Source organism: Dicentrarchus labrax, unplaced genomic scaffold (assembly GCF_905237075.1).
Source record: "Dicentrarchus labrax unplaced genomic scaffold, dlabrax2021, whole genome shotgun sequence".
In the NCBI taxonomy this organism is placed as follows: domain Eukaryota; kingdom Metazoa; phylum Chordata; class Actinopteri; family Moronidae; genus Dicentrarchus; species Dicentrarchus labrax.
In genome coordinates this window covers 20,003,738-20,021,313 of record NW_026136714.1, presented here as the reverse complement: position 1 = coordinate 20,021,313, position 17,576 = coordinate 20,003,738, and the positions used below count along the sequence as shown (strand labels likewise).

The 17,576-nt window shown below is 43.5% G+C and overlaps 1 protein-coding gene across 4 annotated transcripts in view; it reads left to right on the top strand.

Moving 5' to 3' along the window:
• LOC127375974 (protein unc-13 homolog B-like) overlaps nucleotides 1–17,576 on the top strand; it is a 103,915-nt gene that overhangs the window by 51,947 nt on the left and 34,392 nt on the right. For 2 of the 4 annotated variants that reach the window (XM_051422417.1, XM_051422416.1), the window contains one exon: nucleotides 20–15,637. The exons of 1 other annotated variant lie outside the window; for it this stretch is intronic. In XM_051422417.1, the coding sequence (XP_051278377.1) occupies nucleotides 20–15,557 (15,538 nt within the window). In that variant the 3' untranslated portion in view covers nucleotides 15,558–15,637. Of the gene's footprint in view, nucleotides 1–19; nucleotides 16,498–17,576 lie in introns of those variants that run through there. One more of the 4 variants, XM_051422420.1, reaches the window with a different exon arrangement.

Sequence of the window (17,576 nt, the reverse complement as noted above, 5' to 3'; positions counted from 1 at the left end):
CCCTTTTTCTTTAATCCAGGCAATCAAACAGTAAGGGTGGAGTAAGAATAATCCCTGTTGACTCAGGTATGGGTGTGGAGGATTGGGAGAATAAATATAAAGTATCTGACTCATGTGTCTTGGATGATTACTTGGACGCTGAGCAGAAAATGTGGGAGGACGAAGATAAAAGCATCATTTACCGGATCAGTGACAACCCTTGTGAGTCCAAAGGCAGCAGGTTCTATCAGACAGTAGAATGTGATGCACTATCCCCTGAGGAGAGGGGGGAGCCGAATGGCAAGCCACACAGACAGAGGCATGGCTTTGGTAGTGGGGAAGTACGTTTAGTTTATAAGGAAGCTGGCAGCTTTGAGGATGAATCGTCCCCTCCTGAAATTGATATAATTCCCTCTGTCAAACAGCAACGACAGCAGACAGACAGAGAAGGTCTACTTTACAAGACCAGGCTGTGGGCCAAAACTGCCTTAGAGGACACTCTTGAGAGCTATGCAGCTTTTCGTGAGGAGGAGGCTGCTCGGGAGGAGGCTGCAAGGATCAGGGGGAGGTGTGAATATGGTTCAATTGGCTCAGATGAGATGCAGTATTCCTTTGGATCTGAAGAGGAGCTCGATGACCTGACATTCATTGAGGGGGATGCTAGTTATGAATATGAAAGTTATTATTACCCTGGCAAGTATATGTCACCTTTTGGAGTACAAGGCTGTACAAGCAAAGGGAGAACAGGTCGAGGACAAGATACTATATTATCTCCTGTAGAGGAGCCAAGTGATGAATATGTAGATGCAATGGATGAACTTCAGAGCTTAGTTCATTCAGTATCTGAATACCTGGCTGTAAAAGAGGAGGAAATCAACAACTATGAATCAATGCCTAAACCAATTAGGAGAAAACTCCCAGCGCTACCAACAGATGCTAAAGTTGTGCAACCTGGGGACAGTAATAGCGATGAAGTCAAACCTGAAGTTAAAGAGGACAGTGCTGTTGAACAGGGCATAGCTGGAGTAAAGAATGCCATGAGCTCATTATTCAGTACAATCACAGGATCAAAGTCTGGCACTGAGGTTGACGCCTCTGGCAGTCCATCACCCCAACCACAACAGGCAGACTCTGGTATTGCAAAACTTCTCTCTTTGATCCCTAAATCGGGCACTGAAGCCACAGAAACCTCTGGTACCACTGTAACAGATCGACCTACCTCCCAAACATCACCTCAACCTGAGTCTGGTATTTCAAAGCTGCTTTCATTTATTCCCAAGAGTGGTGGTACTTCCCCCCCAGTAGCCATAGTTCCTCCTGCCTCTCAGGAGCCCACAACAGAAAAAAAGTTTTCCCTTCAGTCTCTTTTGCCATTTCAATCCTCTGAATCGAGTCGGCAAGCTGACACGGATCAGGCACCAGCACATGTTAGCACAGGGGAGCAAGGCAGTGCAACAACTACCAACCAATCCACATCTGGGTTTGAATCTATGTTAGGAAGGCTTAGTCCTTTGAGACTTTTTTCCAGTGCACCGCCATCTAGAGAGCCATCACCTCAGCCATCAGAGCAAAGAAGTGCATCTTCTGCAACCAATAAATCTCAGCAAGAATATACAAGCAGAGCCACAAGTCCTAATACAGAGTGCTCACAGACAGAGCGACAGTTATCAGGTGAGACGAGATCAGGTTCAGGAAGTGGATCAGTTGATCTTTTGCCAGATACAGGAAGTGGATCAGTTGATCTTTTGCCAGATACAGGAAGTGGGTCAGTAGAGCTACTTCCAGAGACAGAGTCATCTGGTGAGCTACCTGATATTCAGCAAAGAAAAACATCTGCAATAACTGAACCAAAACCTGAAAGCAGTTCAGAGGAAACAGGGTTCTTCAGTCCTTTTAAGAAATCTCTTTCTACTCTCATGTCAACAGTTCCTCCTGAAAATTCTGACACCAAACCTGCAGAGGAGTCATTTTTAGGCAGCAAACTCAAAATTCCATTTTTCTCCTCTGAAAATACTTCTACAACAACCCCACCAAAAACAGAAGGAGGCGTCTTGTCAGGGATTCTTAAGTTTGCATCTGGTGAAGATGCCAGTGCCCCACAAAAAAGTCCATCTCCCAGCCCTGCAAGAAGTCCTTCTCCAAGTCGTGCTGCACTTCTTGAAAGTGTGCCAAAAGGAAACGCAGAAACTGGCTGGTTTTCTAACCTATTTAAGGTTACCCCAAGTGAACCTGCTAAGGATCCTACCAAACCACAAATGACTCCTACTGTGACACTCACCAAACCTAGTGGTCAAATTGAACCACATACTGAACAAATGGTCCCTGAAACCACAGACAGCACTGTCTGCAGAACAGAATTGTCTCAAGAGCAAACATTGTCTGAAAAACTTCCCCAGGACAAGACACATGTCCAGTCTGTATCAGATGTCACATCTAAAGATCAAGGTTCTCCCAAACCTGATGAACAAGCCAAATCACAACCACAAGCCCCACAGACTCAAGGAATTCTTTCTGGATTGTTGAAACTCGGATCAACAGAAGATGTGTCATCTGAAAAGAAATCCCAGGGAGCGGATAGTCAGCCTCAACAAGGTGGGCTGTTTTCAGGCCTATTTTCCACACCTTCCCAGTCTTCTCCCCAAACACAACATAATTCTGCCACACAACAGTCAGGAGGATTATTGTCTGGATTTTTAAAATTTGCCTCTGATAATGTTTCTGCTTCTACAAATCAGTCACTGTCAACATTGCCAGGAAGCCAATCTGGCCAAATTCTAACTCAAAGCCAACCTGCTGCTGCACAGCCACCTACTGGAGGACTCTTATCTGGGCTCTTGAAAAAAGCTACAGACACAGTGACTGGGTCTCAGCCAACTCAGTCCAATCAAGAGTCACAACCAGATGCAGCTGACCATACATCAACAACAGGACCTGCACAAAACTTGAGTCAAGGGACGACTCCACCTACTCCGTCAGTGGGGATTTTGTCAGGTTTGATTAAATTAGGTTCAACAGAAACACCTCCCCCTGACCAACCTGACCAGCCACCTGACCACCAAATAAGACAACCTGTTGCCTCAGACAACCAACAGCAACAGCCTGACCCAACAACAGACAAACTACAACCAAAAGCAACAGCAACCATGCCCCAACCTAGTGGATTACTTGGGGGTTTGTTGAAACTCACAGAAACTGTTTCCCAGCCACCAAAAGGACCTCTAGCTACACAATCTACACAACCAAACCAGCAATCAGGTAACATGTTGTCAGGACTTTTTAACAAGCTTGTGGAACCTAATCCTATTCCATCTCAGCTACCAGCAGAGTCTGGTGCCCAAAAAACTAATCAGAAACCAGTGCAGCAAGCTCCTCCTCAACAAGGAGGTTTCTTCTCTGGACTTTTTGGAACTGGAGGCCAAGACTCTGCTCCTGCAAACCCAGCCCAGCATTCAAGAAACAAGCAACAAAGTGGCCCATCTGGGCATCAACCTAGTCAGCAACCGGGCAATAGACAAAACCTACAACAGCAAAACCCAGTCCCTCCACAACAGCCTCCCAGTAGTCCCGGAGGGGTGCTCACTGGATTATTAAACAAAATTGCAGATGCAGGCACCCCACAATCTACAGTGGGGACTCAGCCAGAACAGCAACAGGCGATAAGAGCAGGTCCTAAGTCAAACAGCAACCAGCAACCACCTAATCAACAGGGAGGCTTCTTCTCTGGGCTATTTTCAGCAGGTCCTACTCCTGTAACACAGCAGCAGCCACCTGTTAGTCATCCAAACCAGCAACAGCCCCAACAGGGTAACAGACAGCCTCTGCGTAGGCAAAACCAGATACCTCCACAACCTACTGCCCCTGCACCTGAGCCACAGCAGGGTGGACTATTGTCAGGGCTTTTTAATAAGTTAGCATCTACAGATAATGCACCACAACAACCCGCACCGCAGACTGGATCTCAACAAGGCAATGAATCAAACATTGTTGGACCAGGTCAACAGTCATCTCAACCCAGTCAGCAAGGAGGATTCTTGTCAGGTCTGTTTGGTCAGACATCACCTCAACACCAGCAACAGCCTGGCAAAAAGGCAAGTCCTCAACATACAGCAACCCAACAGCCTATTGAAAGTGGAGGCTTGCTTTCAGGTATTCTGAAGCTTGCATCTGGTGAAAATGTGCCACAGGAACAACAGTCACCTCAACCTGCTCAGGCAGGTCAGCCTTCTGTTAAACCAGGGCAAAATCCAGCCCAGTCTGAATCAGGGGGATTATTCTCTGGCCTGATGAATAAAATTTCAGGTACTGTGGAACAGTCATCATCACCTTCTGATCAGGTGAACCTTCAAACAACACAGCAACAACATCAGACACGTGCAGGACAGGGGCGACCACAGATTCAAAGAACCAAACCAGTAGACATGCATTCCTCCCAAGACGTTGGAACAGATAAGGATTTAAAAGGTCCAGCTCAAAAAGGTTTCCTCTCAGGTCTTTTTAGTGCCACAGATGAGCCATCACCAAAGACAGAGCAGCCATCAACCCCTCAGCTTGGGAAGGAAGAACCACAAACCAGCACAAATAGCACATCTCCCGGTTTGTTATCCAGCATTTTCAAAACAGGCCCCAGTGAAAATAACACTTCTGCTCCTATGAAGGAAACCGAAAAAGGCCTTCTTGATCGTTTACTACCGAAGAGTAAGGAGGATATCCCTTCTACAGTCACAACTGCTGTTGTTACAGGGACTCCAGTTGTTGATACCCACAGAGAACCTCTGCAATCTCATGTTTTGCAAGATCCCACAATTTCCTCAACCCAGCAATATCTTGAGGAAATTCAGCGTCTTTTGTATGGGACAGCACATGAGTATGGTTACAAGGATCTTCTATACAACTTTACAGAGTATGGTGTTATTCCACCAGAGCTCTATGAGCATCAGTGTCTTATAGAAGCTCTTTTGTGGCAGCAACTAAACGATTATGCCCTTGCTGAAGCCCTTGCCACTCAAATTCAGGAACACTCCAAGGTATGCCAAGGGCATACACCCTCAACGGTTAGAGTACCTCAACCGGAAAATCACGTATGGTTAAATCCTATAGAAATGGACATTAGTAATTTCAATGTACCCTCACATCCTTGGAAGGATGCTGCTGCCCAGCTTTTTGAGAGCAGAAATCGCTTCCTTGAGCCAGATGAAGACCTTGTTTTGTTTGACATGAGTTGCAGAGACAAGAAAACCTGGAGTAGCTGTGACCATTTGAATGATCTTGATAGCAAAAAAAACCCTTGGATTATCGGAGGTAGTGCTCTAAATCTGTCCATGGACAAAACAAAAACACGGTTAAGTAGATGTCAGTCCCTTACAGAATGCAGTGTACAGGAGTTCAGCAAAGTAGTGGAAAAAAGTAGTGTATGTAGTGATGTAAAAGATGAAGACTTTGGTTTGAAATCAGCAACTGAGTTTTTAAAACGACTTGCAACAAAAAAGGGTCCAATGGATTTAACACGTGGTGCTATGGATTTAAGCTGGTCTGCAGGAGCTACAGAGAGTGCGGATGAAATGCTCTTTGAGGATTCTGAGTGGTATCAACAATGGCTTTTACTGTTGGAGCAAGGATTGTGGTGGCCAGCTGAGGTTGGGGACTGTGGATATTATGTTTATACAGATGAGGAATACATTTATTCGCTTTTAACCGACAGAGGTGGTAAACATCTCTATGCCTGTGCTGCACCAGAGGATGTACAGGCTCTAGGAAATATCACTGAAAATATTGCTAATATTCTGAAACATAAAGAAAAGGACAAAGTGACCCTATGTGGTTTTAAAATCCCCCTCTGCACCGAAGATAAAGGTTTCTGGATTCCAGGTCAGCAACACAATAAAGTAATGCTTTCAGATGCACCCATGGACCTAACTTCTGCGCTTAGAAAAGGTGAAAAGATAATGAATATGAATTTGGAAAGCTTCTCTCAGATGTTTCAGGAATCAATATCTTCTCAAGCAGATCAGCCTGTAGACTTTACTGCGTACAAACTTAAAAAGATCAAGGTGGAATCAGTGAAAAATAGCTATAGCTATGAAGAGGAGCCAATGGAGGCAGCTGATCTTACTTTAAAGTCACTTAAAGGAGGACACGGAGGGCCATACTGGAAGAATCAGGGGATAAAAGATGTGCTTACACTCTCACCTGCACCTTCTCAAAGGTTCTATTCACCACAAATCTCTCCAAACAGACATTCTCCAATTCCTGAAATCAGAATTGCACATGTAGGTGATACACCTATAGATCAACCAAAACAAAAATCAAGTTCCATAATTTCAGATATCAGAGGAATCACCAGAAAGTCTTCTAACACTGATGCAAGTAAATCTGATATACAGCCATCATCAACACCTGCTACATCACCAGCAGTGTCCAGCAAAGTTTCAGAGACTTCAAAAATTTCAGGAAACCTTCCTGAGACCCCATCATCTTCAAAAATCCCAGGGTTTGTACAGTTGGGAAGGAAACTGCCTACACCAACATCTGTTACTAAAGCCTCTTCAGCTCAGGCAACTTCTGTTAGCAGTTTACCCACTACGTCTTCTACAGCTGTGGCTGTGCCTTCTGTTTCCCCACAGAGACCCCAGCTTGCAAGGCAGCCATCTCAGGCAGACAAACACAAAGTATTATCACAAGCAAATAAAACTGCTGTCACTGGGATGTGTGACATGAGCAAAGTCAGCTGTACTTCAGGAGTGGACCAAAAGCAGCCACAGGATTCATCTAAAAAATGTTCACCTCAGTTACATATATTGAATGACACGTCACTTACATATAATGAAGCCCACCTTTACAAAAGAAATCATAACTTTGGCACTCCTATTGACCCTCAAATAGGCAACAAAGTCCTAGATTTTTCTGCCACAAATAATAAAAACAACAATATTAAACAAAAAGATGCAACAGATGCCAAAGTTGAATCTACACAAAAATATATAGTTGTTGACTTTACAAAGTACAAGCTGAAACGATTTAAAGAGAAAAAGCAGATAGATACTCAGGCAAATGTTGAATTTATTGACAAGACCACAGTTGCTGTAGATCTTACTAAAGAGAATGATGAAGAAGAAGTTGAATGGCCTAATTCAGAATATCCCACTGTGGACACATTACGGGAAAGTCCCACAGTTTCAATTGTGAGAACAGCTTCTCAGACCAACTATATGCCAGTTCAACACACCAAATCAGAGAGAAAATCATCCAGTCCAGAGATTAGAATTGACCATACTTCTCCTACAATGCATATCCAAAGACCACTAGCCTCCCACAGTACCGCTAGATTTAAGACAAACCAAACTGATGTTACAGCCTCTGGCAAAGGTGCAATAGACATTTCATCCAAACCATCTGTTACATCTTCATCACCAAATAGTTCTGACACTACTGTGATGTTATCAGCATCACAAAGCTCTTCACTTCCTGATATTTCCAGTAAAGCATCTAGTCTTGATGGAGTTCTGAAACAATCTTTAAAAACAGGATCACTGCAGACTGTATGTACCTCACCATTGGTAAGCCCTATTATGAGAAAACAAGTGCACCCTCAGGGACAGCAACAGAATTCTTCATTCAATGTGCAGCCAATGCAGCAAAGGCCACCAATAGTTACAACTGGTTTTAGGCAGCAGATTTCTTGCTATGAGTCTAGTGGAAAGGATCAGCAATACCAGGAGACCACTGCACCAGCAAACTCAATTAAAGCTACATTGGATATGTCTGCCAAGACAACAACCGAGCAGAATCTGAAAACTGTTGTGCCATCAAAGGATCCTATCTGTGAGGCACTGTCATTGACAAAGAAAAAAACCTTAACTTCTGAAGAGGCAGACACAAGTTTTAGTCATCGTGGATCCATTGACTTATCATATAGAGGAGAATCACCAGAGCCTCAGGAACAATCAACAGAATATATTCATTCCCTACCTGTTGAGGAATTTCATTCTCATAGAATTACAGGTAATCTGGTAAAATGCTCTTTTAGAAAAGAGGAGGTTCCATCTGGTTGTAGGAGGCCATTGTTCTCAAGACAGCAGTCTCTTTTAAGTCAGACTTCTGAATCCCTTGAAATTTGTAAATCACCTCAGCAAGTTACAGCACCAGCCAATACAGTTAAGGCCACCCTAGACATGACTTCTAAATCTTCTGTCAAATTTAAGGAGGTGGTTCCAGAAGTAAGAACACATTACACTGTTTCTGAAGCTATACCACTTATGAGAGGAAAGCCAAGTGTCCGTGAACTTGCACGAAAAAATTCTGTTGGAGTACCACTAGTTGTAGATATCCCCTTTGAGGAACCTCTTGATGACATTGAGATCAGCTCCCCTGCAAATACACAGGAGAATCAATGCTCAGATTCTATTCTTTATCAACAATCGCAGCACAGTAAAATTGATGTCGTTTCACAGTCAAATCACTCAACCTTAAAGTCATCAGCAACTGTTCAAACAGTTACAGCACCAGCCAATACAGTTAAGGCCACACTAGACATGACTTCTAAATCTTTTGTCAAATTGAAGGAGGTGGTTCCAGAAGTAAGAACAAATTACTCTCTTTCTGAAGCTATACCACTTATGAGAGGCAAGCCAAGTGTCCGTGAACTTGCACGAAAAAATTCTGTTGGAGTACCACTAGTTGTAGATATCCCCTTTGAAGAACCTATTGATGACATTGAGATCAGCTCCCCTGCAAATACACAGCAGAATCAATGCTCAGATTCTATTCTTTATCAACAATCGCAGCACAGCAAAATTGATGTTGTTTCCCAGTCAAATCACTCAACCTTACAGTCATCAGCAACTGTTCAAACATATCAGATATCCACTTCAACGAAACCTGTCACAGTTGCAGCACTGGATATGTCACCCAAGCCATCCCAAACGACACAGGGAACAGCAATGCCAGAACTTCAGTCTACTGAATGTGAACCAGTTTCGCTGGTTAATAAGCCAAATGCAAGAGCAGTTGCCAGAAAAGATTCTGTTGGTATTCCCCTGGTTGTTGAACCAAAACCACTGGAATCAACATGCCAGAAGCAACATCAAACCTTGATCCCTGTGCACAAACAGCAATCCCTGGATAGAAACATTGTCCCTGTTCTGCATCAACCACTTACCAGCTGTATAACAGTGCAGTGCTCCAGTATAAGTGAGACCAGTGGTGTGTCACAATCCATTATCCAACCTTATTCACTCTCCACATCTCCAGCAAACTCTGTTAAAGACACATTAGATATGTCAACAAAGGCATCTAAATCAGACAGCGTGCTAAACTATTCAGATCCACTATCACTGGTAAGGACAAGGCCATCAATCTTTGCATATTCTCAAAGAGATTCTGTTGGTGTTCCACTAATTGTGGAAACACACCCCTCCCAGGAGCAACCTAAAAGTCAACAGACACTGGTAAGAATGCAAGAACAGATGCAACAAGGATTTGTGCACAGTGGATCTCGAGAAATAGATAATAGAACATCAGCACCTGCCAATTGCATCAAAAGCTTCCTAGACATGTCTCCAAAACCACAGCAAAAACAATCTGAAACAGCTGATGATATCTTGCCAACTGGAGCTGTGCCACTGGTCAGAAACACTGCAACTGTTATAGGGAATGGTTCTGTTGGTGTACCACTCATAGTGGAGCAATCTGCGCATCAACAAGGAAGTCAAGCCTTGAGTGGTGTCAAAACAACTGAGACACTGCATAGGCATATATCTACCTACCACAAAAATGAGGTATTTTCTGGTTCAAGGACCACCTACATGGACACACACCAACAAAATATGCCTGTAGACTTCTCCGCCAAAGACTGCCTAAATACAACTAATATTTCAAGTAATCAAATTGAACCAGAGGATGGAAAACCTGTGAATTTCACTAATAGCATAGCAAAGAAAGAAATGTTGGCAAAAAGGCAAACTGGAAGGAAATTAGAAAATAAAGCATTACTGGGTATTGTTGACCTAACTGTGGATCCTCAAAACAAAATGACAATTATTGGTCATCAAGATGCAACTGATCTCTCCTCTGCCTATATGTCTTTTCTGTCTCAGAATAGTCTTTACCATCAGCAGCCATACATACCTTCACCCACTGCAAAGGAGGACAGACAAGATACAGTATTTTCTCAAACTCAGAAGTCACTACAACAAACGCAATATTCCCCTAAACAGGCCACCACCCAACCTGAAATATATTGCAGAATGCAGTCAGGAACAGGATGGAACTCTGCCCCAATGAGTATGCCTTCTTCAGTCCCTATTCAAAGGAAGATACAGCCACCTCAGAATTTAGCTCCCACTTTGCAGGACAGTGCATCTGCTACATTCTCACTAAACAGTACATATCAACAGATCAGTAGTATGCATGGTGAAGCCAAGAAGACTGATCAATTGCCTCCAAATATACATCACCTGCGAACACAACATTCAGTCCCACAACAGCAATACCAGCAACCTGGTGTGGAAATTGCTTGGACATCATCCATTGCTAGATCTCAGACAAAGGCTCCAAAGTTGCAAAGACAGGATACTACTGTTCAGCAAGAAATTACCTTTAGACCAAGAATTCTTATCAAGCAGCCAACTGTGGATAGCTATGGGAGCACTGAGGAAGGTACATTAGATAGTGGAACTATGACAAGTAACGAACAGACATTGCCTCCTTTTTCTCATCAGCAACTGTATGGTAGATCCCAAACTGTTCCTACCCCACAATCATTGCCTGCTTTGAGTATTCAACAAGTAAAAGATAGATACAGAACTGATCCTTCTATACAGTCTTTGGATACACAGCCTGTGCAGAGCAGTGCAAGTGTAGATTATTATACAAAAGAATCTCTGCAAGTCTCAAAACAACCTGATCCAAGTTCATGCCCTATCACTGTTCATCAATATCACACACCAAGTGTACCCTCAAGTACTGTAGCTTCACTTCAGTGTGTACCAGAGGTACTTATATCACAACCCACCAGAAAACATGACCCAATGCCAATGAACCAGGGCTTTGGAGCTGCAATGCAAGGACCAGAGGTATCTTCTACACCAGCAGGATCCACATCTGTTAAGGGTTTGATTTCATTATTTAGTGTACAAAGTACACAGCCAGTTGCTGTTCAGCCCCACCACAGTCAGATTGGGTCAATACCTGTGGACGACAGGACGCATGTTATTCCAGCACAGACTCCTGCTTTCAGCCATGTTGCAGGTACTCCTAATAAGAAAACAACATCGGCATCAAGCGCATCCCTTGTACATTGCGACGTTGAAGAGACAAATGTCTCAGCAACCCCTGTTGTTAAAATACCAGAGACAATTGATTTAAGCCCACAAATGTCTGTTGTATCAAGTTCTCGGCCTTGCAAACCAGCACTTGTTAGTGCCCAAGATGACTCTGCTTTTAAATTACCAAATGAAGATTGTGATGTGTCAAACTGGAATATCCTTAAAACTCCAACAACACAGATACAATCCTTCACTGAATCTAGCCCACTGACAATTGGAGGTAAAGAAGCTGCTTCCTCACCATCTGAATTATCCAAAGATGAAGTTAAGGCTCAGGCACCGTCACTAATTACTGATTCACAATACAAAGGAAAAGGTTCAGTTTTATGTGGTGCCGGCCCTCAAACATCCCCAATGATATCACCTGTCGTCTCTCCCTCCAATGAGTCACAAATGTATGGCCTAAGGGCTTCAAATATTTCTCAAGACTATCAGCAACCACAGGCAACACTAAATGCAAGCCCAACAAGAGCGAACGAAACACCAGGGAAAGAATTGCCCCCTCCTGAATCTTCAGCAGACATATCAAAGGAGGAAATCAGCCAACCAAGGTCAATCTACATTGGCATTAATTGCTCACCAGCTCCTGTTGATACGGAAATTGAAACAGGTGAGCCAAAACCTTATGTTAGACTACCCCATATTTTTGTCTCAGCAGCAAGTTCACCAGAAGAAGAGACCATTGAACACAAGTTCAATGAAAATAGCAAGCCTGAACTGCCAGATGTCAGTGCTTCTGAAGATATCACTCCCATTGCAGTAACACCACCAGAGTGTAAGGATGATTTCCCTTCTGATATTGTTGTACAGTCTGACATATCAGTGTATGGTAGGCCTACAGAAATCAGTAGCAAAGAGGCACTCATTGAATCAGAGCATGCCCAGACCAACTCACCAGAGATGCCACTTACACTGACTGCAGCAGATTGTACACCTGACTTACAGCCTGACCTAACCAAGATAAGCTCAACCATAGAAGCTCCCCTCTCAAAAGCTGAAGGAGAGATCACAGAGGTTCATGAGCCACCACTTGAGCTGTCTTACAAGGACAGAAAATCAACAGCTTCAGACATGATATCACTTGCAGTAGTTAAGCCTCTCAGTGACCTGCCCTGCCAGGCTGAAAACATAGAAATCACTAGCACAGAGACACTCTTTGAATCAGAGCAGGTCAAGACCTACTCACCAGAGATGCCACTTACAATGACTGCAGCCGATCATACATCTGACTCACAGCACACCCTGACCAAGATAAGCTCAACCATAGAAGCTTCCCTCTCAGAAGTTGAAAGAGAGATCACTGAGGCTCAGGAGCCATCATTTGAGCTGTCTTACAAGAACAAAAAATCAACAGCTTCAGACATGACATCACTTGAAGTAGGTAAGCCTCTCAGTGACCTGGCTTGCCAGGCTGAAAACACAACTTTAGTGCCAGCACTACCAGAAGGTGCTGAAACTCTTGAAGAGTTATCCCACAAAGATGTAAGCTCAACTTTAGATGTTGTATTGCCTGAAGAAGTTGAGTCTCCTGATAAATTGTCTCCAAAACAAGTACCCACAACCTTAGATGTAACATCACCCGAGGGAGTCCAACAGGTTCATGGAAAAATGGAAAGGGAGGTCACCTTATCTTCCCCTGTACCTAGTCCTCTAGAACATCCCACGGAGGAAATCACAACCTCCAAAGAGCAAAGCTTAGCTGTCAAGGATGATCAGCCTAAGGCTGAACAGCCTGATGAGCAACAAAAAGGGTTATTTTCTATGTTCAGTGGCTCCACTACAACCCCACAGCAGACGTCCCCCCAAACTGGATTATCAATGCTTGGTGGCATTATTCCTGGTCCATCTCCCAAAGACACTCCTGGCACAGGATTACTCTCAATGTTTGGGGGGTCAAATGCCCTGTCTTCACCTGGAACCAAAGAACCACCACTCTCAACCCCACAAGAGACCCAGGGAAGGGGCTTATTCTCTATGTTTGGTGGATCCAGTAGTCAGCCACCATCTGGCCCAAGAGGTCCAGTTGGTGGAAGTGTGCGACCTAGAGGACCTCCACCCAAAGAATCTCCAGGCAAAGGCCTGTTTTCCATGTTCAGTGCATCTGCGCCTCAGCAACCACCTAGTCCCAGAGGTCATCCTGGAGGTAGTGCCACACCAAGAGGTCCTTCCACTGCATCTTCTATATTTGGTGGAATCCTCCCAGGTTCTACAACACAAAAAGAAACCCCTGGTGCAGGTTTGTTTTCCAAATTTGGAGGTCTTAGTGCCCAACCCCAAACTGGACCAAGAATGCCAACAGTTACAACACCACCCAGAGGCATAGAGCCCTCTGGAAAAGGACTGCTCTCTATGTTTGGTGGACAAAACCAGCAAGCACCAGAAGCACACCCTGCAGCTTCTAAATCACCTGAATCAGAGGGTGTTTTCAAAGTTTCCTCTGTGTTTTCACTTGGCGGAAGTTCTGATGGTAACAAATCTAAAACTGGATTTGGCCTATTTGGGATTTCTGTCATGGAGGAAACCAAGACAGAGCCAGACATAATTGTTGCTGTGAAGGAAGAGATTTCCTCTGAACAAGTGAAACCCCCAGACGCAAAAGATTTTTTAGAAGAAGCAAACGATCACCTTGTTGATGCCACAGAAATAATACCCTCTGGGCCTCTTGCTACATCATCAGTCAAGTTGGAACTCCAAGTAGAGCAGGCATGCCAAGATGGTCAAGATTCAAGCTTGGATATCAATAAAACTACTACTGAAAAGTCTCTTCCCCTAACACATCGACATCAGGAGGTGGACAATATAGTCACAATGCAACATCTTTCTGATAATGAAAATGCCTCAGTTGTGGATGAAACTTCTACGACAGATGTGCTAGAGAAAGAGACACTACCAGACCAACAAACTGCGAAAAGTGAGGAACAGTCAGACATCCAAAAAGAATATAAAGAAGTGAAACATGCTGAGCAAAAAGTTGCTGAATCAGACACAGACACTTTTGAAATTAAGAGCACAGACAAAGAAGTGGACATAGCTGCCATGAATAGCCCATTCGAAAAAAATTACGATATGCAGATGTCAGAAAGTGTTATGGATTATATTGACAAAAACAAAAGATCTGATACGATTGAAGGGGAACATGTGGAAGTTGTTGAAGGAGAGATAACTATTCCAGAGGTAGAAAAACAAACAGAAGAGCCTCTGAATGTTGCTGGTGAAGATCAAATTGTAGTTGAACTTGTGAAAAAATCCACTGAGGACCCTTGCAAAGTTACTAGTGAAGAACAAAAAGCAGACACAGATGTGGAAGAATTAACTAAGGAACTTTTGAAAGTTGCTGATGAAGAACACACAGCTGTTGCAGATGTGGAAAAGTCTGAAGAGGCAACTGTTGCAGATTCAGCTATCACAGTTGCAGAGAAATCTTTTGAAGAATCTGAGGTGGGTGCAATTACAGCAGAAGCTGCAGTTTCAGAATCAGAAAAATCTATTGAAGAAAAACTGAAAGCCACATCTGATGAGACTGCAGAGGAACTAGTTGATTCAAAATTAGACTCTGGTGAGATTGGTGAGGCCAGTAAAGAACCTGTACAAGGATTAGAGAAACCTTTTGAGAGTAATAATTCTGTTACAATGGAGTTGTCATCAGATGAACAAAAAAACGTTGGTACCAACTCACCAGAAAACATGACATCTCAAGCTGTGGGGCCTATGAAAGTTCCATCTTTAGGACCTGCTAGTCCTTCACCACAGCAACCACCTCCACCAGGACTGGCCCGGCCACCTGGTCCACCAGGACAAAGAATGGGACCACCAAGGATGGGAGGGCCACATATGGGGGGCCCAAGAATGGCAGGCCCAAGAATGGCAGGCCCAAGAATGGCAGGACCAAGGCAGCCAGGACCACAGAAGCCCCCTGAACCAGCTCCATTTTCTGGCTTTATGTCTATGTTTTCTACCCCAAATGCCCCAAGTAAATCACCTACTGTTGGTGGATTTTTTTCAAGTTCACCTGGGTCATTTTTTGGATCATCACCTGCTCCTCGTCAGCCACAGCAACAGCAACAACAACAACAACAACAACAACAACAACAACAACAACAACGAAAAGCTCCTTTTTTGGACTTCCAAGCAGCATTGCTACAGAATCCCTTACCAGTGACCTATTTGGTATGTTCAAAGGGCCTGAAACAACTAAATCTGAGGAGCATCAACAGTCTGGCACAGAGTCTGGAAAAGGTGATCCTTCTGCAAAGGTAACTGTCTCTGAAAGTACTGACAAAACAGGTACAGAAAATACACCTTTATCTGATGATGGACATGTTAAAAGCCCAGAGGACTCTGAGGTTCCTGAAAAAGGATTAGTGGAGGAAGCTGAACGAGCTGACAAAACAGAAACAGAAGAAAGTTTTCTCACCGAATCCACCATCAAACCTGCTTTCCCTGAGACAGAAGTAGGGGATGTTGAGCATGCTGAGAATTTAGAAGGACCAGGTTCTGCAGTCTCTGACAAAGCTTCACCGCCCCCAGCTCCAGAAACCAAGGGCATATTTGAAATACCAGGTCTGAATGCATCTAAATTGGGCTTTATGTCTGTAGCTTCTGAAGGCACATCATCTATTGGCTCCCTTTTCTCCTCCACCACTTCATCTCCAGCCACTGTTCCAAAGACAACGCAGCCACAAAAGACAGATGGTGGTCTCTTTTCTGGTTTTAAAAACCTTTCAGCTGGTATTTTCCAGGATGAAAAGCCATCTGGAAAGGAAGAACCATCATCTGCTTCATCTTTGTTTGGCATGAAACTTGGCTCAATGTTTGGGAACTCTGACCCTCCCAAAGCTGAATCCACCCCTCTGGTGGTCACAGACCAACCTCAGTCCCACAGTCCAAAACCTACAGATGAATTCTGTGAGCCAGAGTCTGAGAAACCTTCCCCAGGTTCTGGAGAAACTGAAAGTGCAGATGCCAGTGATACAGATGGACCAACAGAAACTTCCAAAACAGGGAGCTGTGACACTTTAGCACCACAGTCTGGCCTCCCCTCTCACTCAGTTTCCCTAGCAGAAGGTTTGGACAAACCCCAGTTAAAGATCACTTCTTGTGAGGTAGATGGGAGTGTAGTTGACACACCTGAAACTGTGCATGTCGATTTGGACGCAGAGCAACCAAAGGACTTGTTGACAAAGGAACCTGCAAAAAGGCTAGTACAATTTGTATGATAAATGGTATGGTTCATTTATCATGCTAATGTAGATAAATACCACAACCGCTATTTCTTGTTTTATCCCTTTCCCCCTTTCCTATCCTATAACTTAATTTTAACATCCCAAAGTTATTTTTAGATTTAGTTCAACCAAACAGATACTGCATATCAACCTCACAACCATAAATACAACCCATTTAGTGAAAATTTGATATTGTAAGCTTTATCATCATAGACACAAGAAAGGAAATTTTGTGCAAATGCACTGAAGCTATTTTGTACAGTACCTCAGTAATAGCTTTCCTGACAATGATGGAAGTGCAGTGAATTAAGAAACTGATGGTCTTTATTTATTAGCTCTTAACTTGTGAGGCAAATATAAAGCCCCTCCTTTCTCTGTCCCCTACACTTCTCTGAATTATTCTCCAGGCCTCAGCCAATATGTTTATATGAATCAAATTCTGATAGATTTATGATGGTGTGGCAGTGCAAACCATGGAGGCAGGCTTGACACTGGATTTAACAGTGAGAAGTAATTTGGCCTACATCCAAGACAGAGTGAATTAAGTAAATTAAAGCACAGAGCCACTTTTCTTGTTAGCAGTCTCAATCATCCAGCAGACAGTATTCTCCTATTCGGTCAGCCACATATTTTTTTTAGCAGGCAGGTTAAGTGTATCCCCATTGCTCTAACATAGTTGTTAACCTTTTAGTTTCAATCTTATTAAAAGGTTAAATAATTATGAATAATGTGCATTTAGCGTTGTATGGTGCATACATTAGTAGATCCTTTAAATGTTCTGTAGCATAAGTAGGTGATTTTAAAAGGTTAATTCTTTCATCTGCAGTCTCACACAGGCTTTTAGACAGAACCGTTAAGGCTATGAAAAACTGTAATAGCTGATCTCATTATTAACATGCCATTACCACCTTAAACTCACAGTATTACCACCCTTCTTTGAGAAAGGTGAGGACCTCCCAGTGCTGATGGCAGTCCTCTTTTGACATGGCCTGCATTCAGCCTCATGCACGCAGCTTATCCTATTGAGCCTTGTTAGTTTTCCTTGTTTTGTATT